We start from the raw sequence: 24153 nt of genomic DNA on the forward strand, positions 1-24153 counted from the left end.
ATCAATGCAAAGAAATAGAGGAAAACAACAGAATGGGAAAAACAAGAGATCTCTTCAAGAAGATTAGAGATTCCAAGGGAACATTTCATGCAAAGATGAGCTCGATAAAGGACAGAAATGGTATGGACCTAACAGAAGCAGAAGATATTAAGAAGAGGTGGCAAGAATACACAGAAGAACTGTACAAAAAAGATCTTCACGACCAAGATAGTCACGATAACGTGATCACTGACCTAGAGCCAGACATCTTGGAATGTGAAGTCAAGTGGGCCTTAGAAAGCATCACTACGAACAAAGCTAGTGGAGGTGATGGAATTCCAGTTGAGCTATTTCAAATCTTGAAAGATGATGCTGTGAAAGTGCTGCACTCAATATGCCAGCAGATTTGGAAAACTCAGCAGTGGCCACAGGACTGGAAAAGATCAGTCTTCATTCCAATCCCAAAGAAAGGGAATGCCAAAGAATGCTCAAACTACCGCACAATTGCACTCATCTCACATGCTAGTAAAGTCATGCTCAAAATTCTCCAAGCCAGGCTTCAGCAATATGTGAACCGTGAACTTCCAGATGTTCAAGCAGGTTTTAGAAAAGGCAGAGTCACCACAGATCAAATAGCCAACATCTGCTGGATCATGGAGAAAACAAGAGAGTTCCAGAAGAGCATCTATTTCTGCTTCATTGACTATGCCAAAGCCTTTGACTGTGTGGATCACGATAAACTGTGGAACATTCCGAAGGAGATGGGAATACCAGACCACCTGACCTGCCTCTTGAGAAACCTGTATACAGGTCAGGAAGCAACAGTTAGAATTGTACATGGAACAACAGACTGGTTCCAAATAGGAAAAGGAGTGCGTCAAGGCTGTTATTGTCACCTTGCTTATTTAACTTATATGCAGAGTACATCATGAGGAACGCTGGGCTGGAAGAAGCACAAGCTGGAATCAAGATTGCTGGGAGAAATATCAATAATCTCAGATATGCAGTTGACACTACCCTTATGGCAGAAAGTGAAGAGGAACTCAAAGGCCTCTTGATGAAAGTGAAAGAGGAGAGTGAAAAGGTTGGCTTGAAGCTCAACATTCAGAAAACAAAGATCATGGCATCTGGTCCCATCACTTCATGGGAAATAGATGGAAAAACAGTGGAAACAGTGTCAGACTTTATTTTTTTGGGCTCCAAAATCACTGCGGATGCTGATTACAGCCATGAAATTAAAAGACGCTTACTCCTTGGAAGGAAAGTTATGACCAACCTTGATAATATATTAAAAAGCAGAGACATTACTTTGCCAACAAAGGTCCCTCTAGTCAAGGCTATGGTTTTTCCCGTGGTCATGTATGGATGTGAGAGTTGGACTGTGAAGAAAGCTGATCGCCGAAGAATTGATGCTTTTGAACTGTGGTGTTGGAGAAGACTCTTGAAAGTCCCTTGTACCGCAAGGAGATCCAACCAGTCCATTCTAAGGGAGATCGTTCCTGGGTGTTCATTGGAGGGACTGATGCTGAAGCTGAAACTTCAATACTTTGGCCACCTCATGCGACGAGTTGACTCACTGGAAAAGACTCTGATGCTGGGAAAGGTTGGGGGCGGGAGGAGAAGGGGACGACAGAGAATGAGATGGCTGGATGGCATCACCGACTCTGTGGACATGAGCCTGAGTGAGCTCCGGCAGTTGGTGATGGACAGGGAGGCCTGGCGTGCTGTGATTCATGGGGTCGCGGAGAGTCGGACACGACTGAGCGACTGAACTGAACTGAGCCCTAGTTTGAGAAACAGAGAGCTCGTCAACCTTGAGATTTTTGCAGGTGGGAAGCGCGAAGCCCAGCGAAGCTAAAGGCCTTTCTTATTTCCACCTGGAGCTCAGTTTTCTAATCTGAAACATGCGGTGATATGGTACTTCCAGGGCTGCAGTGACGATTAAGAGGCTGAATAAAACCTTTAGCAAAGTGGTTTAAAAAAAGGCCAAATGTGGAATACAAGGTTCCGTCTCATTTTCAATCTCTCCCGCTCCCTCCTCCACTTATTCCGCCCTCGGCCTCCTACCCATGAGGCCCCGCTCATCCTCCGACGCGAAGCCTGGACGCTGCCCGCCGAGTCCCGCCCGCAAGCCCGGAGCCCGGCACTCCCGCTGCGCTCGATCCGCCTCCCGGGCCGAGCCCCGCCGCTTCCGGAGCCTGGGACCGGGTAACCGCGCCGCCCCGGCCCCTGCAGCCCTCGCACCATCCAGCCCAGCCGGCTGGTTCCGGGGAGGGGGTTGGGGTTCCGCCCCAGGCGAGCCGGCGTCCCAGCGGCCGAGCCTCCGGCCCCTCCGCGCGTCGCCTCCCCGCAACCGCGGCGCCCTCTCAGAGCTCATCGGTAGCGAGACTTCTGAGCTCCGAAACTTCTCGCCATTTCGCTCAACCCTGTCTTCAGCGTGGCAGGGTCGGCCTCCCTGCCCCGCTTTTTTTCAGCCTCTAGTTCGGACGCTGAGACTCGGAGGAAAGCTGGGAAGGTTGAGGGTTCCCGACGCTTCGAAAATTTTGCAGGATTTCTGCAATTCACGGAGAGCCCCGACACTAAGAAGCCTGTTGGGTTTTCCTAGGCTGGGAGTGGAACTTTATTCCGCAGACCTGATCAAAAACGCCTTGGCCCAAGGCCAGGCCAGCCGGAGGACTGGTGCTGCCAGTGACTGGAGAGGCTAGCGGCGCCTGCCGTGGCCCTGCCTTGGCCGCCATTCCAGGGGCGCAGCGATCGCCGCCTAGGGTTCGGCCGCCCGGGTTTAAGTCTCCGCCCTGCCCTCATCCTTGCTCAGAAAATCTCCTGTCCTGGAGGAGGAGCCCTTCTTAAGATGTTTCCCTGCCTTGCGGCCATCTCTTGTTTCCTTTGCTCTTCATCCAGATTATTGGTTGGATATTTTCTGACCCGTCTCCACCCTGGAATAGGGCCCAGCGGAGTCACAGGGGCAAATTACAAAATCATGCGCCAGAGGTCATTAGTCCGTTCAGCAGTCCGACCCAGGTGCTTGATTTTCTTGGTTAACTTCACCAGTTCACCACGTCCTGTGGCAGCTGCTTCTGCTTCTGGGCTTCTCTATCTGGTTTGTTGTTGCTGTTCGGACTCTTTGCAACCCCCATGGACTGCAGAAGGCCAGGCTCCTCTGTCCTAAACTCTCCTAGTTTTCTCAAACTCATGTCCACTGAGTCTGTGATGCCATCCAACCATCTCATCACATGCTACCCTCTTCTCCTCCTGCCCCCCCAATCTTTCCAGCATCAGGGTCTTTTCCAGTGAGTTGGCTCTTCACGTCGGTTTCCAAAGTATTGAAGCTTCAGCAGCAGTCCTCCCAGTGAATATTCAGGGTAGATATTAGGATGGACTGGTTTGAACTCCTTGCTGTCCAAGGGACTTTCAAGAGTCTTCTCCAGCTTTCAGTTCAAAAGAATCAATTCTTTGGCCCTCAACCTTCTTTATGGTTCAACTCTCATATCGCTACATGACTACTTAAAAAACCATAGTTAAACACGTTTAACTGCATAAACAATGGTTAAAGTCAACAATTTGACTCTTAGTTTTCCAGGTAGCGTCAAGGGTAAAGAACGCCTGCCAATGTAGGAGACATAAGAGATTAGAAGTTCGATCCTTGGGTTGGGAAGATCCCTTGGAGTATGGCATGGCAACCCACTCCAATATACTTGCCTGGAGAATACCATGAATAGAGAACTCTGGCAGGCTGTAGTCCATAGGGTCGCAAAAGAGTTGGACACGAATGAAGTGACTTAGCACACATGCATGCCTGATGGGTGATGGCCCAGGGGTTAGCTGAGGGAGCTGGGTGTACTTGGGCTTTTCCCCGTGGGGTACTGAGCTTGGAGATTAAGTGTCTCTGGGGTTGGTCCCTCTGCAGGCCCCTGGGATTATGTGGTATGTCAGCACTCGGGGGATGGCCCCACAGATCGACTTCGAGGGAGCACTCTTCTCTGGCTATGCTCCAGATGGAGGCCTCTACATGCCTGAGGAGCTTCCACAGCTGGACAGAGAGACCCTGCATAAGTGGAGCACACTCTCCTACCCCAGCTTGGTGAAGGAGCTGTGCAGCCTCTTCATTGGACCTGAGCTCATTCCTAGAGATGACCTGAATGGTGAGCACCCCTCTACCTTTCTACTCTGCCAGCCCAGCCCCCAGAGTTGCAAATCCATCATTTAACCCCTAGGAGATCCCTGGTCATATTTCCCAAAGTTTGGCTTCCCAGGTGGCTCAAATGGTAAAGAATCTGCCTGCACTTTAGGAGACCCAGGTTTCATCCCTGGGTTGGGAAGATCCCCTGGAGAAGGGACTGGCTACCCACTCCAGTATTCTTGCCTGAGGAGCCTGGTGGGCTACAGTCCATGGGGTCACAAAAAGTCAGACATGACTTAATGACTAACAAATCCCCAGTCATATTTCCCAAACTGGATTTTTCCTAGACTCTGAAATCCCAGAATTGGAAATATCCTCAAAGAGTTTCATCCATTCCAACTCCCACCCCCGGGGTGGGGAATGCCAAAGTGATCGGCAGAGAATTTGTTTTTAAAAAACCTTTTGAAGACTAGGGGTTTCACCATTGATCTTGAATGAGATGCTTGAATGTTTAAATATTTCCTTCTTGCATATACTTCAACGTTCCTGGGCTTCCCTGGTGGCTAGATGGTAAAGAATCTGCCTGCAATTTGAGAAACCTGGGTTCAGTCCCTGGGTTGGGAAGATCCCCTGGAGGAGGGAATGGCAACCCATTCCAGTATTCTTGCCTAGAGAATCCCCATGGACAGAGGAGCCTAGTGGGCTACAGTCCATGGGGTCGCAAAGAGTCAGACTTGACTGAGCGACTAAGCACAGCATAACATAGCACATACATAACACATAACACAGCACAGTTTATAAAGCACCCAGACCCACAGATTGCTATTTTATTTCCTCAAATGATAATTCCAGAAGGGACTTTGAGAGTGTTCTAGACCAGCTCATTTCAGACTGTTATGTGCCTACAGATTGTCCCTGGGAATCTTGTTAAAATGCAGATTCTGATTCAGTAGATCTGGGGCGGGCCTGAGAATTCTGCATTCCTATCAAGCGTCCAGGCTTCCCTGGTGGTGCAGGGGTAAAGAATCTGCCTGCCAATGCAGGAGACTCAAGAGATGTGGGTTCTTGATTCCTGGGTGGGGAAGATCCCCTGGAGGAGAAAATGGCAACCCACTCCAGTATTTTTGCATGGAAAATTCCATGGACAGAGGAGCCTGGTGGGTTACAGCCCATAGGGTTGCAGAGAGTCAGATATGACTGAGCAACTGAGCATGCGTGCATCAAGCGTCTGGATGATACTAGTGCTGCTAGTCCATGGACCAAATGTATAATATAGTCCATAACCTAATGGTGAGAGTTTGAGACTGAAAAGAACTCAAAATGTAGTTTGGGACTTCCCTGGTGATCCAGTGGTAAAGAATCTGCCTGCTAGAGCAGGGGCACAGGTTCGATCCCTGGCCTGGGAAGATTCCACATGCTGCAGGGCAACTAAGCACGTGCGCCACAACTACGGAAACCGGCTCACCTAGAGCTCGCGCTCTGCAGTAAGAGAAGCCGCTGCAATGAGAAGCTCGCTTGTGCAACTAGAGACGAGCTCGCTCACCCCAGCTAGAGAGTAGCCCACCCACAGCTACTCTGGGTGTAATAAAAATAAGTAAATAAATAAATTTTAAATGTAGTTCAGTGACCAGCACTGATGGCATTGCCTGGGTGTGTGTTAGAATTCTCATTACTTCCTCTGACTTACTGATCCAAAACCTGCATTTGAAGATCCCAGGTGACTGGTTTGCCAATTAAAGTTTGAGAAATGCTACTTTAGATGGGCTTAGGTTTAGGCAGGATCCCAAGTTTCTGACATCACAAGTGTGAGATTAAGTAATGCAAAAACAAAGAAATAACTCTCTATCTTTAGGAAGGAAAATTAGAAGAGATGAGCTACTTGATTTGTTTGTTGCATGATTGTTTAATTGAATCTGTACTGGAATACATGCACACAAGAAATCCAAATGGTGAAGAAACCTATAAAGTAAAAAATGAAAGTCTTACAGCATCAATTCTGCTGTCTGGGAGAATCACTGTGAGGAATCCGTGAACAGTTTGGTTCATGTCTTTCCAAACTTTTCCCCCTAGGATTATACAATTATATTCTTACACAGTATCCTTTACGATAAAAATTTCAGGTCTTTTTAATCTGGTAACAAGATAGAAAATTCAAATTTAAAAGTGTAAAGAGACTAAGAATGAACTTGGGGGACGAGTGTGTGTGTGTGCATGCACGCGTGCGCATGTGTGCTCAGTTGTGTCCGACTCTTTGTGACCCCATGGAAGGTAGCCCATCAGGCTCCTCTGTCCATGTGATTTCTCAGGCAGGAATACTGGAGTGGGTTGCCATCTCCTACCTCCAGGGGATCTTCCCAACCCAGGGATCGAACCCACATCTCTTGCATCTCCTGCATTTACAGGCAGATTCTTTACCACTAGTGCTACCTGGGAAGCCCTGGAGGAGGACGAGAGAATGCCATTTTCACTGTAGGATTTCCCTTCCTTCCCCTTGCAGATCTGATTGATCGTGCCTTCAGCAGATTCCGCCACAGAGAGGTGGTGCATCTGTCCAGGTTGAGGAACGGGCTGAACGTGCTGGAGCTGTGGCACGGGGTCACCTATGCGTTTAAGGACCTGTCCCTGTGCTGCACAGCACAGTTCCTGCAGTACTTCCTGGAGAAGAGGAAAAGGCACATCACCGTGGTTGTAGGTGTGCATCGTGGGCATGTGCCCTGGAGCCCCACAGCATCCCGACTGGCTGGTGTCCGCCCATGGGATGCCCTCCACTGATGTCTCTTGGGGAGTGTGTTACTGATTCTTTTAGAGCAGCTTTTTTAAAAAATTGATTTATAATACAATGTGAGTTTCAGGTATACAGCACAGTGACTGGAGAAGGCAATGGCAACCCACTCCAGTATTCTTGCCCGGACAATCCCATGGACGGAGGAGCCTGGTGGGCTGCAGTCCATGGGGTTGCTGAGAGTCGGATGCAACTGAGTGACTTCACTTTCACTTTTCACTTTCATGCATTGGAGAAGGAAACGGCAACCCACTCCAGCGTTTTTGCCTGGAGAATCCCAGGGACGGGGGAGCCTGGTGGGCTGCCGTCTATGGGGTCACACAGAGTCAGACACGACTGAAGCGACTTAGCAGCAGCAGCAATAGCACAGTGATTCAGTTATACGTATCTATTGTTGTTGTTTAGTCGCTAAGTTGTGTCTGACTGTTCTGCGACCCCATGGACCCTAGCCCATCAGGCTGCTCTGTCCATGGGATTTCTCAGTATTACAAAATATTGAGTATAGTTCTTTGTGATATACACTAGTCCTTGTTGGTTGTCTATTTTATATATGTGAAGTGCTCAGTTGTGCCTGACTCTTTGCGACCCCATGGACTGTAGCCCACCAGGCTCCTCTGTCCATGGGATTTCCCAGTCAAGAATACTGGAGTGGGTTGCCATTCCCTTCTCCAGGGGATCTTCCCAACCCAACATTCAAACCTGTATCTCTTGTATTTTTTGCATTGCAGGTGGATTCTTTACCCACTGAGCCATCAGGGAAGTCGTGTTTTAAATATGTGTATATATATGTTAATCCAAACCTCCTAATTTGTAGAGCAGGGTTCTTAACGTTCTCTTGTGCCATGGACCCCTTTGACAGACTGATGGAGGCTATGGAATCTTCTCAGAATAATATTTTAAATACATAAAATACATAGATGATATGGTGCCAACTTCACAGGTGCCTTGATTTCTATCCATGGGTCTCTTGGGGTTTCAAGGACCCCAGGTTAAGTACTGGCTTCCTACCCTCCAGGGTATCCCTTCACTTGGCAACTGTGCTTTAGGGGCCAATTTCTTTCCATCTCCCTTTGTCTCAAGAGGAGGGTTCCTCCTTCTTCGCATCCAGGAACTTCTGGGGACACAGGAAGTGCTGCCATTGAGAGTGTTCAGGGGGCAAAAAATGTGGACATCATTGTTCTGCTGCCCAAGGGCCACTGTACAAAGATTCAGGAGCTCCAGATGACAACAGTGCTAAGAGAGAATGTCCACGTGTTCGGAGGTGAGTGTTGGGACTGAGGTTCTGGGGACAGTGTGGCCCTGCTTTGAGTGGCTCTATGTTGGGAGATGGACTGGAACCAAACTAATCAATTGTCTAGCTGAGCTTCCTTCCTCCTCTCCGTTCTCTCTCCTTCCCTTCCTTCATCAGTCATAGTTTGAGGTTGGTATAGGCCCTGACTTAGCCCTAAGTAGGCTCGTGGCTACACAGTCTCAGAAACTATTGGAGATGACTGGTCATAAACCACTACTAATAAATAGTACATCCAAGGAAGTGCAGGTTTAAACCCATACCCCAAAGAATGCCACCTCCATGCACATTCGACCTGTTTGTGCCATGTCTGCAAGGCAGCCACCCAGAGCCATAGCCTGCGCCCGATGACTTGGATTTTTTCCAGGGCATTGAAGTTCAGAGGGCAAAACACATTGCCCTCTGAGAAAATGTGCTGTTACACGTTGGCAGCTCGCACCCTCCCTTGCAGTGTTCAATCAACTGATGCATTTGGTTAGCAGGTCTAAGTATTTAAAATAGGAAGCTACTCAATGGTACCTATGGCTTGAGACTCCTACTTCGTGAGACGCATCATGAATCATAGCATTTTATGCTTGCAGAAAGGCAAAAAAATCTTAATGTCTGGCCATCTATTCTGAGTGCATTTAATCATTATGAAGCCCAAGAATGTAGGAAGGCAGGGTGAGTTTGAGTGGAGCCATACTTTTTATAGTGGGCTTCCCTAGTGGTTCAGACAGTTAAGAAACTGCCTGCCATGTGGAAGACCCAGGTTCAATCCCTTGGTCAGTAAGATCCTCTGGAGAAGGGAATGGCAACCCACTCCAGTATTCTTGTCTGGAAAATTCCATGTACAGAGGAGCCTGGCCAGCTACAGTCCATGGGGTTTCAAAGAGCTGGATCTGACTGAGCAACTAACACACACTTGTATACTTTTTTATTTCTACCTGTCACACCCCACTGCACCCCAGCGAGCCCCAAGGAAGGGTTAGGAAAATAAGCAATAGAGATCTTGGTGAAATTTTGTGCACTGTGGCCTGGAGCAAGCTGTCTAGGTAGCCTGACTTGGTTTAGTCACTCACCTGGCAGGACAGCAAATGTGGAAACACAAAACCCTCCTTCTATAGCTGACCTGGCCTCCTGTTATAATCCCATAGATGATGTTTTCAGTTCAGTTCAGTTCAGTCACTCAGTCGTGTCCGACTCTCTGCGACAGCATGAATCACAGCACGCCAGGCCTCCCTGTCCATCACCAACTCCCGGAGTTCACTCAAACTCATGTCCATAGAGTCGGTGATGCCATCCAGCCATCTCATTCTCTGTCGTCCCCTTCTCCTCCCACCCCCAACCTTTCCCAGCATCAGAGTCTTTTCCAGTGAGTCAACTCGTTGCATGAGGTGGCCAAAGTATTGCGGTTTCAGCTTTAGCATCAGTCCTTCCAATGAACACCCAGGATTGATCTCCTTTAGAATGGACTGGTTGGATCTCCTTGCAGTCCAAGGGACTCTCAAGATTCTTCTCCAGCACCACAGTTCAAAAGCATCAATTCTTAGGCGATCAGCCTTCTTCACAGTCCAACTCTCACATCCATACATGACCATGGGAAAAACCATAGCCTTGACTAGACGGACCTTGGTTGGCAAAGTAATGTCTCTGCATAACACCAATTTTGTCAAGGACCACAAACACAGTGAAAGCAACCATTACCCAAGGGAGTAGCATGAGTATTCTTTGTTTATTTGTTTAAGAGCAAACAAAAAGCCTCTTCTACTCTTTTATTTAGCAAACCCATATACATTCCAGTGAAAAGTTTATTGTTTAGCTAAGGCAAGTGTTGGCAGGATTAACTCATTGAGTTGAATCCTCTTTCTGTGGGGTCTGCCCTTGTTCCCTCATTTAGATCAAAGGGTGGAGGTTCTTCCCTCGGCTCCTGGTTGCTGGTTGGGCTGGGTTGAGGGGTGCTACTTGGACTAGGCGCCAACTTGCCCAACAATTACTCAATTAACTCATTGAGTTGGTAACTCATTGCCTATATCTGGCCACATATTGGGCTTCCGAGGTGGTGCTGCTACTGCTGCTAAGTCACTTCAGTCGTGTCTGACTCTGTGTGATCCCATAGATGGCAGCCCACTAGGCTCCCCCGTCCCTGGGATTCTCCAGGCAAGAACACTGGAATGGATTGCCATTTCCTTCTCCAGTGCATGAAAGTGAAAAGTGAAAGTGAAGTCGCTCAGTCACGTCTGACTCTCAGCAACCCCATGGACTGCAGCCCACTAGGCCCCTCCGTCCATGGGAATTTCCCGGCAAGAGTACTGGAGTGGGTTGCCATTGCCTTCTCCAGAGGTGGCGCTAGTGGTAAAGAATCCACCTGTCAGTGCAGGAGATACAAGAGATGTGGGTTTGATCCCTGGGTCAGCAAGATCCACTGGAGTAGGAAACGGCACCCCAGTCCAGCATTCTTGCCTGGGAAATTCCATAGATAGAGGAAGAGCATGTATAGAAGAATCATTCCTGATCATGAGTTGGAGAACGGTGCACATTAGAAAAATGTGGCGGACATGTGGATGGTGATGAATACAGTATGTCATAAATGTGCATAAGTTAGTTTTTATTTCAAAACAGTACCGTTCAAGTTCTTCTTTTCCTTTCTGAAATCTTTTGATTTGGTTTCCAGGAGGATATGCGTTAGTTCGGGAGCTAGCAGTGGGTGTGTGTTTTCCCCTGGACTAGGGAGCTCAGGGAGCAGAGATGGGTCACCTGGATTGTTGTGTCTTAGAACACTGATGTTTTCTGAAGTCATTACTATCCATTGTACATTATACACTCTATTCTTCTTAAGCACAGGATAATCAGCCAGTGCTAGTTATATATTATTTGGGATGTTTTTGCCTGGAATTAACAGAAAACCCAACTCAGACTGACTTGAACAGGGATATTTTCCAGCTCAAGTACCTGTAAGTCTAGAAGTGGAACGGGCTTCTGACTGGTTGTTTCACTGCCTTCTGGGAGCCAAGTATTCTTGGTTCCATCTTCCCCAATTCTCAAGCTTTTTGTGGTTCATGATAGTTGCTGAAGGTAACCAAGTCTGTCTTCCTGTGGCTATCTGTTGAAAGCAGTGAATCTTTTCATTGAACCCCAGCAAATATCCCCCTTGTAACCTGGATATAGAGTTAGTCCTGCAGTCTCGTACTGCTCCACGATAAAAGGTGAAATGAATGGTAACCTCCACACCTACCCTGGCATTTACCCCCAATAATCTTATCCCCCTCTGGCCTCCAAGTTTGGATTCAGTGGAGAAACAGACCCAGGTTTTAGATAAGAGATTACTGTTGGCTTGATTGCTGGTTGGGCTGGGTTGAGGGGTACAACTTGGACTAGGCGCCAGTTTGTGCAACAATTACCCGATAATTCATCCGTAAATTAAAGTGTGCACGCACACCCAGCTTAAGGAGAAATCCTGCCCGTGCCAGCTTCCCTGCCACATAGGAGCCGAGGGCAGAACCTCCACCCTTTGATCTAAATGAGGGAACAAGGGCAGACCCCACAGAAAGAGCAACTCTTTCCCCTCAGCCCCTGATGGAGGACCATGGAGTAAAGCTCAGGCTCTCACCGTCTTTCAACCTGATAAACTATCCTGTCCTTGTTCCCAGAGCCTGGGGAAGAGGGCATGGACTGCAAAGAGGGCTTCTTCCCCCAGTGTCCCAGAGGGTTGACATTCAGTATCTAATTTGAGGTGCTGGTAGAGACATTGGAAATGTGACCCCAAGAATATGAGCCGTGGGTTGAGTGACGGTCCCAGTGGGACGGGCTCAGTCTGAAAGGCCTGGTGGGCACATGCTGACCATCTGGGGGTTCTCCATGCTCCTGACAGCTCCTTCTCCTCTCTCCCCTGGCAGTGGAGGGTAACAGTGATGAGCTGGATGAGCCCATCAAGACAGTGTTTGCCGACGCGGCCTTTGTCAAGAAGCACAACCTGATGAGTCTGAATTCAATCAACTGGTCCCGGGTCCTCGTGCAAATAGCCCACTACTTCTTCGCTTATTTCCGGTGTGCGCCATCCTTAGACACACACCCCCTGCCCCCTGTGGAGGTGGTAGTGCCAACGGGGGCTGCCGGTAACCTTGCAGGTGAGGAGACCCCTGGACGGAAACGGGCTTTCCAGAAAAATGCCCACGGTCCTTGTCCTGCCAGCCACCCTCTGACTATAACTTAGGTTGGGTCCTTTGCTGTTGTTTAGCCGCTTAGTCATGTTCAACTCTTTGCAACCCCAACTGTAGCCCACCAGGCTCCTCTGTCCATGGGATTCCCCAGGCAAGAATGCTGGAGTGGGTTGCCATTTCCTTCTCCAGGGAATCTTCTCAATTCCAGGATTGAACCTCGGTCTCCTACATTGGGAGGTGGATTCTTTATCACTGAGGCACTACGGAAGCCCAGGTTGGGTCCTAGGTGATGGGGAACTACACAAAAGAACCTTCCAGAAAATGTCACCCTGACTTCCTGGGAGGACATCCCGGCCTCTTGCCACAGGGGGAGAGTAATGGGTTAACCCCAGTGTGCTCGGCCGCCTGATCTGATGTGTCGCTCAGCAGAGCGTGGGGAGATGAGGTGAAGGTCCAGCTGCTGTTCCCAGACAGCAGAGCCCTCTGCCAGGAACGTGGACTTTCCTCCCAGCCCTGGCCAGCTCCCTGCTCTGAGGATAAGGGCTCGCCTGGCACAACGTGTTCTCCTCAGAGACCGTGTGATGTGGAAAGAGTCCTGGACTTGGGCTTCTGGCTCCAGTTCTGTCCTTTACTAGCTGAATGGCTGTCCCTTAGGTTCAGCTCCTCGGCTATCAAAGGGAGATTGGACCGCTTATCATATCTCTCAGAATGAGTGTGAGGTGCAAATTAGATTCTGTGTGTGTGTGAACTTTGTGAAGGTCAAGTGCTATAAAGCTGCGTGGCATGAAAATCATTTCCTGTAATAATTTCTAGAAACATTGATCAAGCAGTGACTGTGTGTCAGGCAGTGCTCTGAATGCTTCCCTCATATAAATTCATTTAATCCTCACATGGGCCTATGAGGGGCACAATACTGTTACTTTCATTTTACAACGAGGAGGCTGTGGCACAGAGAAGTCCTTGGACAGCCTGTCCTTGGTTATGCACTGGTCAGTCCCAGGGCCAGGATGGCAGCCCAGGCAAGCTGGCTTCAGAGTCTTCGCCCTCTTGAACTTATGAGGCTGCCTCTTGATGGATGTGACTTTTTTCTGATGGTTCTGTTAGTGGCATTGCTTCTGATGGGTGCCCACATTGGCTTAGGTGAGACCATGAAAGCATCTTAGTGCTCAGGAGTATTTCTGACTTCAGCTAACACAGGGATGGAAAAAATGAGCTGGCTGTTAGACAAGGATGGCTCAGCCTTCTTCCCCGTCCGTGGAGTGAAGCCCACCACATTACCCATTTGCATCACCCCCCAGGGAATGGTACTACCTGCCTCTGCCCTGTATCTGCCACAGTGCCTGGCACAAAAGCAACGTTTGCAGAAGGATCTGCGATCTAGCCCTGCTCCATCGGGAACTAGCTGCTTGACTTTAAGCCCCTGGACCTCCTAAGCCTCCATTGTTCCCCTGTCATACAAGGATATCATGGCATTTACTGAGGATCCCATGAAATAAGACTGAAAGTGCTTTGCAAAATTGAGTGACCTTGGGTGGTGTGGGTATCCCTAACTTCTTTTACTTACTCATAAACTATTCATGGAAATAAGAACCTTCCTAAACTTCGTTACCTTTCTGGGCTCTCCATCTCTTGGGGTGAGGCATTCCTTATTTGTTTCATGCAAACAGGAGCTGCGGTTAGGGTGGACAGTGGCTGCTGCTCTGTCCTCCCTCAGGCCCTTCCCAGGAGATTCAGCCTGAAAGCACTGGTTCTTACCCTGGGGACTCAGCATGTGCTCCAGACTTAGACAGACCTCTAAATTCACATCCTCACTCTGCCACTTAGCAGGCCTGAAAGTGAAAGTAGCTCAGTCGTATCTGACTCTTTGCGACCCCATAGGCTGTAGCCCACCAGACTCTCTGTCCGTGGGATTCTCCAGGCAAGAATACTGGAATAGGTTGCTATTCCCTTCTCTAGGGGATCTTCCCGACCTAGGGATTGAACCTGGGTCTCTCGAATTACAGGCAGATTCTTTACCATCTGAGCCACCAGGGAAGCCCAAAGCAGGCTTTGGGTGGGTCATTGCAACTTCTCAGAACCTCCATTTTCTCTTCTGCAAATGATGTGTGTCAGTACCTGGTGGGGGCAGGATTTGGCATGGAGAACAGCATCAGGGCACAGTAACCCCCTCCTACTCTTTCCTCCTTTTTTTTTTTTTTTTGGTAGCAGCTTTATTGCTCTATGATTCACAGACCATACAATTCTCCCGTTTAAAGTATTCAGCTTAATAATTTTTAGTGCACAGATTTGTGCAACCATCACCGTAATGTTTTAAAGCATTTTCATCACCCTAAGAGGAAGCCCTGTTCCCATGAAGCAGTCATTCCCTCATCTCTTCCAGCTTTAGGCAGTCACTAATCTATTTCATCTTTGTAGATTTTCCTATTCTGGACATTTTATGTAAATAGAGTCATTCAATATGTGACCTTTTATATCTAGCTTCCTTTCACTTAGCATAACATTTTCAGGGTTCACCCATACTGTAGCACGTGTTAGTGCTTTATTCCTTTTTATGGCTGAATACTATTTTATTGTATAGACATATCACATTTTGTTTATACATTTATGAGTTAATGGACATTTGGATTGCTTTGGTTTTTTAGTTATGAATAATGCTGCTATGAACATTTGTGTATGTTTTTGTGTGAATCTGTTCTCAGCTATCTTGAGTAGATACAAACTAGGAGTGGATTTCTGGGTCGTACTGGAACTCTGTACTTAACTTTTTGAGGAACTGCTGGACAGGTTTCCAAAGTAGCTGCACTATTTTACATTTCCACTAACAGTATATGGGGGTTCCAATTTCTCCATATCCTGACCAAGACTTGTTATCATCTGCCTTTTTGATTCTAACCATCCTAGTGGGTATGAAGTGGTGTATCATTGTGATTTTGTTTTGTGTTTTCCTGATGACTGATGATGATGAGTGGGCTTCCCTGGTGGCTCAGTGGTAAAGAACCCACCTGCCAATCTCTGGGTCAGAAAGATCCCTGGAGGAGGAAATGGCACCCCACTCCAGTATTCTCACCTGAAAAATCCCATGGACAGAGGAGTCTGGTGGTTTACAAATGTTGCAAAAGAGTTGGATACCACTTAGTGACTAAACCACAGCAACAGTGATGTTGAGTATCTTTTCACGTGTCCATTGGCTATTTGTATATCTTTTTTGGAGAAATGTCTGCACAAGTCCTTTGCCTATTTTTTAATCAGATTATTTGTATTTTTATTGTTGAGTTGTAAGAGTTCCTTATCTATTCTTGGTTCAAGTCTCTTATCAGATATACGATTTGCAAATGGTTTTTCCTATTCTATGGGTAGTCTTTTTATAGGGATAAATGATAGTGATATATCGATAGTGTCCTTTGAAGCACAAAAGCTTCAAAAAGCACGAAAGCTTCTTAATTTTGATGATGTTCAGTTCATCTATTTTTTCTTTTGTTGTCTGTGATTTTGGTGTCATATCTAAGAAACCATTGTTCTCCTCTCATAAGCTGGGTGCATCGCTCAGAAGATGGGGCTGCCCATTCACCTGGTCGTGGCAGTGAACAGCAATGACATCATCCACAGGACCGTCCAATGGGGAGACTTCTCTCTGTCCAAAGTGGTCAAACCAACCTTGGCGTCAGCCATGGACATTCAGGTGGGATGTGTGTGCAGGTCCGCCCCAGGTGTTGCTTGGGTGGAGGTGGACAAGGGCTGAGGTCAGCACGACCCCTGGGACCCTGCCTCTCTGCTCAGGTTCCCTACAACATGGAGAGGATCTTTTGGCTGCTGTCTGGCTCTGACAGCCAGGTGATAAGAGCCCTCATGGAGCAGTTTGAAAGGACAAAAAGTGTGTGTCTACCCAAGGAGCTGCACAGCAAGGTCAGTTACCACTCACACACCATGGAGAAAGGAAAGGGTACAGCCACGAGACCAGACCTGGGGTTTGAAAATCTTTTCAAGGAAAGGAGATGCTTGGGTATTTTTTTGAGTACCTGCTATGAGCCTCACACTTCTGCAGTCAAATTATGAGGATTTATTTTTTGAATGGGGAGAGGTGGTTGGTTTAGAGTTAGATGCATGTAACTCCAAGCCAGTTATGAGACCTTGGATTAGTTTCTTAAACTCTGTGCCTCAGTCTCCTTATCTGTAAAATGGGAATCATGAGAATGCCTGCTCGTGGCATTGTTGAAGATTTAAGTCCATCAAGCGCTTTGTATACTGCCTGGCAATATAGGGCTTAATATATTAACTATCATTATTTGAGCCATTATTGTCGTTGATTTCCAATAATAACAACTGGAAGCCACTTTCTCCATCCAGTATATGCAGAGACTATTGTTCAATTAGCTTTAAAAAAAAAAAAGAAGGAGAGGGAGTTTCTTGGCAGTCCAGTGGTTGGGGCTCTCTGCTTCCACTGCAGGGGACCTGAGTTTGACCCCTGGTCAGGGAACTAAGATCCTGCAAGTCACAGCACTGCCAAAAAATTAAATTAAAAAAATAAAGAATAAGGAGAAATTTTGTCTCCTAGATGGATAGGCATCTAGGGCTCAGTTGCTCAGTTGTGTCCGACTCTTTGCGACCCCATGGACTGTAGCCCTCCAGGTTCCTCTGTCCATGGTATTCTCCAGGCAAGAATTCTGGAGTGGCTTGCCATTTCTGTCTCCAAGGGGATCTTGCCGACCCAGGGATTGAACCTGGGTCTCCTGCATTGCAGGTAGATGCTTTACCATCTGAACTACTAGGAAGCCCTCTAGGGAGGGATTGCTTTTATTTTAATATAACCTGGTGATGGAAACTTATTTAATATCAAAAAAGGATTTCATATATTGAATTTGACTTTAATTTTCTCTACCACATTCCTACCAACTGGTCATCCAGACTGTGTATACTTTGAACAACAAGGACCTCACTACCTCACATCAGCTGTAGTCATTACAAAGTTCTTTATGTCAAGCCAGAATCTGTTCCTTCTAGCTTGTGTACTGGTGAGCTGATTCCCGTACTTGAAGAGAATCTTCCTTTACCTGCTAAGCCTTCCTGGTTCCTTGAGCTACATGGTATAAATTACATGGCGTAATTTTGAGTGGTTAATGTCCATCTTAAAGAGTTGTTCCCAGAACTAGATACAGTTCCGTGGACTCAGTCACTCATACAGACTGGTGTGGAATTTGTCTTCTGGAATCTGTGCTTCTTTTCCTCTCTTTTTTTGGGGCCATGGCCTGTGGTTCCCCGCCAGGGATCAACCCTGCCCCTACGCTGCATTGGAATCCAAGAGTCTTAACCACTGGACCACCAGGGAAGTCTCCCTATGCTTCTTCGATGCAACCTGTTTTAATCAGTTTGGACTGCTATAACAAAGTACCACAGACTGGTGACTTATGAAAAATACGAATGTATTTCTCACAGTTCCAGGAACTGGAGGGCCGAGGTCAAGGTGCTGGAGTGGTTGGATTCTGGGGAGGGTCCCCTTCTGGGTGGTAGTAGGCCTCCTTCTTGTATCCTCATGTGGGGGAATATGAGACACTAATAAAGATTCTAATTCCATTCATGAAGGCCCTCATGACCTGATTACTTCCCAAAAGCCTCACCTACAGATATCCTCATATTGGGATTAGGGCTTTAACATATAAATTTGGTGGGAACACGACTATAAAGACCATGATACAACTGAAGTCCAGCTTATTTAACAGTTTGTTTTGATATTCCTTTTCCTCATGTAAGTGAGATGCTATGTGAAGACAGACACCATATCGCCTGGTTCTTCATTCTCTCCCTGCTGTCCATGTAGAAGTTACTCCATCTGCTGAAACAACACTCATTCATTCATTCATTCATTCGTGTTACTTACCGACCACGAGCCAGGGACTGTGCTTGGTGCTAGAGACACAAATATAAATAAAGCACTCATTGTCTGCTGGGATCCATAGTGGGTCAGGAAGACCTCTAAACAATTTATGATACCCTGTGGTTTCTATTGGGCTTCCCAGGTGGCGCAGTGGTAAAGAATCCACCTGTCAATGCAGGAGACATGGGTTCGATCCCTGGGTTGGGTAGATCCCCTGGAAAAGGGAATGGCAACCCGTTCCAGTATTCTTGCCTGGAAAATCCCATGGACTGAGGAGCCTGGCGGGCTGCAGTCCATGGGGTTACAAAGAGTCGGACATGACTTAGCAACTAAACAGCAGCAACATGGTCTTTATTGATTGAAGTTGATTATATTCATGGTTTTTGGCACATGCAGTGCATTTTCAGAGAATGATAAAATAAAGCATCTACACCGAGGGAGACTGAAAAGGGAGTCTTCCTTTTTCTGAGTTAGTGGGCAATTTCCCTGAAGGAAAGCTGGAGATCTGGGTGGAAACTGATGGGAAGCTATTCCCACACCTACAGGGAGGGGGCGCACTAACAGCAAAGCACTAGGAATGCTTGAGTGCCCTTAGCCTGTGTTTGCTTTGGTTGTTGAACAAGCATATGTTCTATTTTGCTGATTCAGAGCCAAATTCTAACTAAATGTATTGACCTGAAACTCAAACGTGTCCTTCCTCTAACTTGAGTGAATCTGTTTACAACTGGGAAACATGGGAAACTAGCTTTTTCTCTGAGCTGAATCTGAGCCATTCAATCTGAACATTTCATTTGAGTTTCTGATGTATATCCGGATGGTTGCATTGGGTGGTGGGTTTTTTGTCACCCTTTCCCCACTTCCCCGCAGCTTTTGGAGTCAGCAACATCTCAATCAGTGTCAGATGAGGCCATCACCCAGACGATGGGCCGCTGCTGGCGGGAGAACCAGTACCTGTTGTGCCCTCACTCGGCTGTGGCCGTGAGCTGCCATTACCAGCGGGTGGACAGGCAGCAGCCCAGGTAGCGGTGGTGGGCGCCTGAGTTTCGGGGAGGGGGGACCCCTTGGGACCTCTCTGGGCCTATCCTCTTCCCCAAGCAGGGGGGACAGGAATGTGAACAACTTGCTTTTATTGGGGAGGGGGGTGCCCCACATGGCATGTGAGATCTTAGTTCCCTGACTAGGGATCGAACCCAGGCCCTCTGCAGTAGAAGCACAGAATCTCAACCACTGGTCCACCAGAGAAGTCCCAAAAATGGGTTTGATGAGCATAGTGGGTGCTGAGTGAAGGTGAGTCCCGAGACTGTGGTCCCAGAAGAGGGAGCTGGAACTCCAAAAAGGAGGAGTAGTTGGCTAGCAGAGTCATTGCAGAGATGAATTCAAGGGACCAAACATGTTTTTTTTCCTCTCTGTCTCCACCCTACCTCTAAACTTCCGCTGTTCCTTCTTCTCCCTCCTCACCTTCTTCCGGCACCTGCCCCACTATCTATTGTCTGCCACCCCCTGTTTTCATCTCCCCCCAGCCCTCCCCGCTGTTGTCTGGCTCCCGCCTCTGCAGCCAAGTTCCCGGAGGCTGTGCTGGCTGCCAGGCTGACCCTGGACACCCCGGCAGAGATCCTCGCCCTGGAGCACAAGGAGGCACGCTGCACCCCAATGCGGAAGGGTGACGACTGGACACGGATGCTCCGGGACACGATTGAGGACCTGAGCCAGCAGTGGCAGGGGCGCTTCGTGAATCTCCCAGCATAGCCCCGCTGGAGATGGCTTCCTTTAGGCCTCGGGCCCCGGGAGGTGTCCCCTGTGAGCCTCCTGGTGCACTGTCTCCCCATTAAGAGTCTGTGCAGGAGGTTCTTAGGGGGCTGCTCTAGGGGTGGGGGGCCTGGAGCCTGCGGGCTGTGCTCTGTTCCCAGGGTGCTCTGTGCTGTTACCACCTGGTGTTGCGCCTGAACCCCTGGGAGGTGGGGAGGGCTCTTGTAGATGTTGCTGGGAGTGCACTCCCACCGCCGGACAGTGCAGGAGCATTGCTGCTGCCTGTGAAAGTTTCAGTGGATAAGAATATGCCTGCCAATGCAAGGGACACAAGCTTGATCCCTGGTCCGGGAAGATCCCACATGCCAGGGAGCAACAAAGTCCCTGCCCCACAACTACTGCGCCTGGGTGCCTGGAGCCCGAGCTCCACAGCAAGAGAAACTACTGCACTGGGAAGCCTGTGTACTGCGAGGAAGAGTAGCCCCCGCTGGTAGCAACTAGAGAAAGCCCGAGCAAAGAAGCAAAGAATAAGTAAATACATTCATACATAAATAAAAATTTAAAAAAGAAAGGAAAGTCTGGGGTTCAGGGTCACCCTCAGCTCTAAGATTTTGGACCCCAGGCCCCGAAACCTATGCACGTGGGGACCACTGACTCCATTAGCACAGCTCTGGCTTGAGTCTTACTTTGTCTGGTCCCCCAACCAGATCAAAGGCCTTGGCCTGCCTTGTCAGGGGCTTTGTTGGTGGTGGTTAGTAGCTAAGTTGTGTTCCGCTCTTTGCAACCCCATGGACTGTAGCCTGCCAGGCTCCTCCTGTCCGTGGGATTCTCTGGACAAGAATACTAGAGTGGGTTGCCATTTCCTTCTCCAGGGGATCTTCCCAGCCCAGGGATCGGACCTGCGTCTCCTGCATTGGCAGGTGGATTCTTACTATGTGAGCCACTAGGGAAGCCCAGCATGTGTGTACTAAACTATGTATAATTTTCCTGGTGGTCCAGTGGTTAAGATTCCATGCTTCTAATGCAGAGGCACAGGTTCGATCCCTGGTCGGGGAAGTTCATATAGTATGGCAAAAAAAAGATATATATATAAACTACACAAACTGTGTGCTAAAACAGACATGAAGAAATAATAACAGCACTTATATTTATCTCTTCTCGCCCCTCTCCAGTGGATTGCCTGTGGCCCTGTCTTTGGTAGTCCTGGTTGAGCACTGTGCCTGGTGCATTCTGGAACTGGCAGGAACAGGGGCATAGCTCCCCTGTGATTGCACATCTACCAGATACTGTATGATCACTCTCAAAGTGTGGTCCTTGGGTTTCCCCAAAATGCAAACTCCAGCCCCCACCCTAGAGCACAGCAAATCTGTGGACATAGGTGGAATGTCTTCAGTTCTTATAAATGCCCCCACTTAAGTTTCCGCCCTCTAATTTCAGGAAACCCTGGCTAAGTACTTTAAGTTTATAAATAATTGTCTTTCACAGGGAGATATGCTTTGTTTCCACAAGGGCATGCTTTCTTCCTGCTACTGTTTTTATGATCTAGCCTACACTGCCCAATTCAGGAACCACCAAACATTTGTTGAGTCCGTGCAATGTGAATAGTCTGAACTGAATTTTAAATTTTTTAATTAATTTACATTTAAATGTCAAATTTTCTTACTTGATTCAGTTATTGGAAAACTTTTAAGTATGACTGGAAAAATGTAGGTAATGTGGATCTGCTTTTTCAGCTACAAAACTTATGAAGTACATAAAACAGTTTGATATAGAATATAGTTGATTAATGTTGTGTTAGTTTCAGCTGTACAGCAAAGTGATTCAGTTATACATATACATGTGTCTGTTCTTTTTCAAGAAGACTCAGTGTTCTGATTGAGATGTACCACAAGTGTAAATTACATGTTGGATTTCAAAGACATCTAATGAACAAAATCTAAAATATCTCATTAGTAATTTTATATCAGTGATCTGTTGAAAGGATGGTGTTTTATGCATTACATTAAATAAAATATAATATTAAATTAATTCCATCTTTTTCCTTTTCTTCTTCTAAGGACATTTAAAGTTGTAGATGGGGCTTGCCCTTGTGGCTCCCAGGGTATTTCTAGAGATAGCAGTGATCTAGAGCTTAACCTTGGCTTTGTGTGTACATGAACACACCACAGATAGTTGTGGATTTACTTATATTATTGGGTTCAAATCTCATGTGGGTTGAGGGAGGGGGTTAGACAAACACAAAGACTCCAATATCAACACAACCCTCAGACCCTGGACCCTGGAGCCCCTTTGGATGGCAGGTGAGGCAGGCACAGTGTGGAGAGATTTTGACCATTAGAGGGCACTGTTGCAACTACTCTGAGGGCTGCTGTGAAAGGACCCAGTGGCCATCTAGCCACCAAAGCTGTCTTATCCCCATAGTTAAGGGGAGTTTGGGATGGACATGTACACACTGCTGTATTTAAAGTGGATAACCAACACGGTCCTACTGTATAGCACAGAAAACTCTGCTCATTGTTATGTGGCAGCCTGGATGGGAGGGTTCAGAGGAGAAAGAATACATGTATGTGTACGGCTGAGGCCTTTTGCTGTCCACCTGAAACTTACAACATTGTTAGTCAGCTATAATCCAATATAAAATTCAAAGTTAAAAAGCTGCCTTCCTTCGCCCTGAGGTCTACAGGAGCTTCTGGTTGCCCAGGCTGATCTCTGCCTGCCATCCCACATCAGAACTTCCAGGCCTGCATCTCCGTGGTGTCCAGGGGCTTGAAGAGAGAGGCCAGGGGGCACCCTCTTACTGAAAAACTTGACACTGAAGCATGACACTCAGTGCAGAGAGAGCAGGAATGCTGGACACACAGGAGGATGGGGGAGCCTCCTAAAAGAATGACCATGATCCTTACAGCCACAGCACTTCACAGCTTCTGAGACACTTTAAGAGCAAACATGATGGAGCCCCCTGAACCCACTTATCCATCAAGCATGACAGGCCTGATACTCCAGGGTCATGAGATATTTAAGAGGTCCATGAAGATATTTTAATTTCTTTTAAAAGCTGACGTGGGCATGGCAACCCACTCCAGTATTCTTGCCTGAAGGATCCCCATGGACAGAGGAACCTGGCGGGCTTCAGTCCATGGGGGCCACAAAGAGCTGGACACTTCTGAGTGACTAAGCACGGCACACAAAAGGAAGCAAATGAGTATAATCTGGCTTGGATTGTATTCGTGTTTATACCAACACAGTAGTACAAAAATTTTTTAATATTTTTGCCCACTGAAAGCAAAATTGCCCAGGGCCCACCAAAGTCATAATGCAGCCCTGAGAGGACCTACTGTACACCAGGGGATATTTCATCAAGTCAACTAATTTAATCCTGACGGCAAGTTGTGAAATGCATGTTACTATTAACCAGGTTTTAGAGCTGAAGTCGGAGAAGGCGATGGCACGCCACTCCAGTACTCTTGCCTAGAAAATCCCATGGATGGAGGAGCCTGGTGGGCTGCAGTCCGTGGGGTCGCTAAGGGTCGAACACGACTGAGCGACTTCACTTTCACTTTTCACTTTCACACATTGGAGAAGGAAATGGCAACCCACTCCAGCGTTCTTGCCTGGAGAATCCCAGGGACGGGGGAGCCTGGTGGGCTTCCGTCTATGGGGTCACACAGAGTCGGACACGACTGAAGTGACTTAGCAGCAGCAGAGCTGAAGTAACTTGTCAGGATGGTACCAAGAGGAAGCAGAGGGATGGGACTTGAGCCCCATGTGACTTCAAGTTCAGCGTGCATTTTTCATCTCCCCAGGTCATAAGAAGCTGGTCACAGTGTGCTCTGGTCTGCCATTCTCCATCCTGCCCCAGACCGTGGCCCTTCTGCTGGGTCCTCCTCTACCCTTCCTTACATGGGAGCAGCACAGCTGTGCTGCTCCAGGAGGCCTGTTTCAGGCTTCTGCAAACCTGTTTCCCAGGTCTCTGCCTACAGCAACCCCCACCCCACCCCTATCCCGGCACCCAGGACCTGCTGCGTGTGGCCAGAGACAGTGGTTCCTTATTCTCTTCTACCATATTTCTGAGGCCCTCAGGGCAGTGTTGGGGGTCACATGTGTGTGCCAAGTTGCTTCAGTCATGTCTGACTTTGTGCGACCCTATGGGCTATAGCCTGCTAAGCTCCTCTGTCCACGAGATTCTCCAAGTAAGAACACTGGAGCCGGTTGCCATGCCCTCCTCCAGGG

At 47.9% G+C, this 24153-nt stretch overlaps 1 protein-coding gene across 1 annotated transcript; it reads left to right on the forward strand.

Annotated features, from left to right (window-relative positions):
- Window positions 1-2063: 2063 nt before the first annotated feature.
- On the forward strand, window positions 2064-21925 carry THNSL2 (threonine synthase like 2). The gene is made up of 9 exons (XM_088841374.1): window positions 2064-2187; window positions 3887-4121; window positions 6597-6791; window positions 7990-8142; window positions 12045-12275; window positions 15839-15987; window positions 16086-16211; window positions 19045-19196; window positions 19698-21925. Exons 2-9 carry the CDS (start codon window positions 3899-3901, stop codon window positions 19921-19923), a joined length of 1455 nt encoding a protein of 484 aa, XP_088697500.1. The 5' UTR covers window positions 2064-2187; window positions 3887-3898; the 3' UTR covers window positions 19924-21925.
- Window positions 21926-24153: the final 2228 nt, after the last annotated feature.

Source organism: Moschus berezovskii, chromosome 11 (assembly GCF_049115385.1).
Source record: "Moschus berezovskii isolate FMDL1 chromosome 11, NW_MosBer_1.0, whole genome shotgun sequence".
Classification (NCBI taxonomy): Eukaryota; Metazoa; Chordata; class Mammalia; order Artiodactyla; family Moschidae; genus Moschus; species Moschus berezovskii.

Bases quoted from the DNA above. Each gene is read 5' to 3' on its own strand.
- THNSL2 (XM_088841374.1), top strand. From the start codon at position 3,899: ATGTGGTATGTCAGCACTCGGGGGATGGCCCCACAGATCGACTTCGAG. The intron at 6,792-7,989 runs GTGTGCATCGTG...CTTCGCATCCAG, and splicing joins GCACATCACCGTGGTTGTAG to GAACTTCTGGGGACACAGGA. The intron at 8,143-12,044 runs GTGAGTGTTGGG...CTCCCCTGGCAG, and splicing joins GAATGTCCACGTGTTCGGAG to TGGAGGGTAACAGTGATGAG.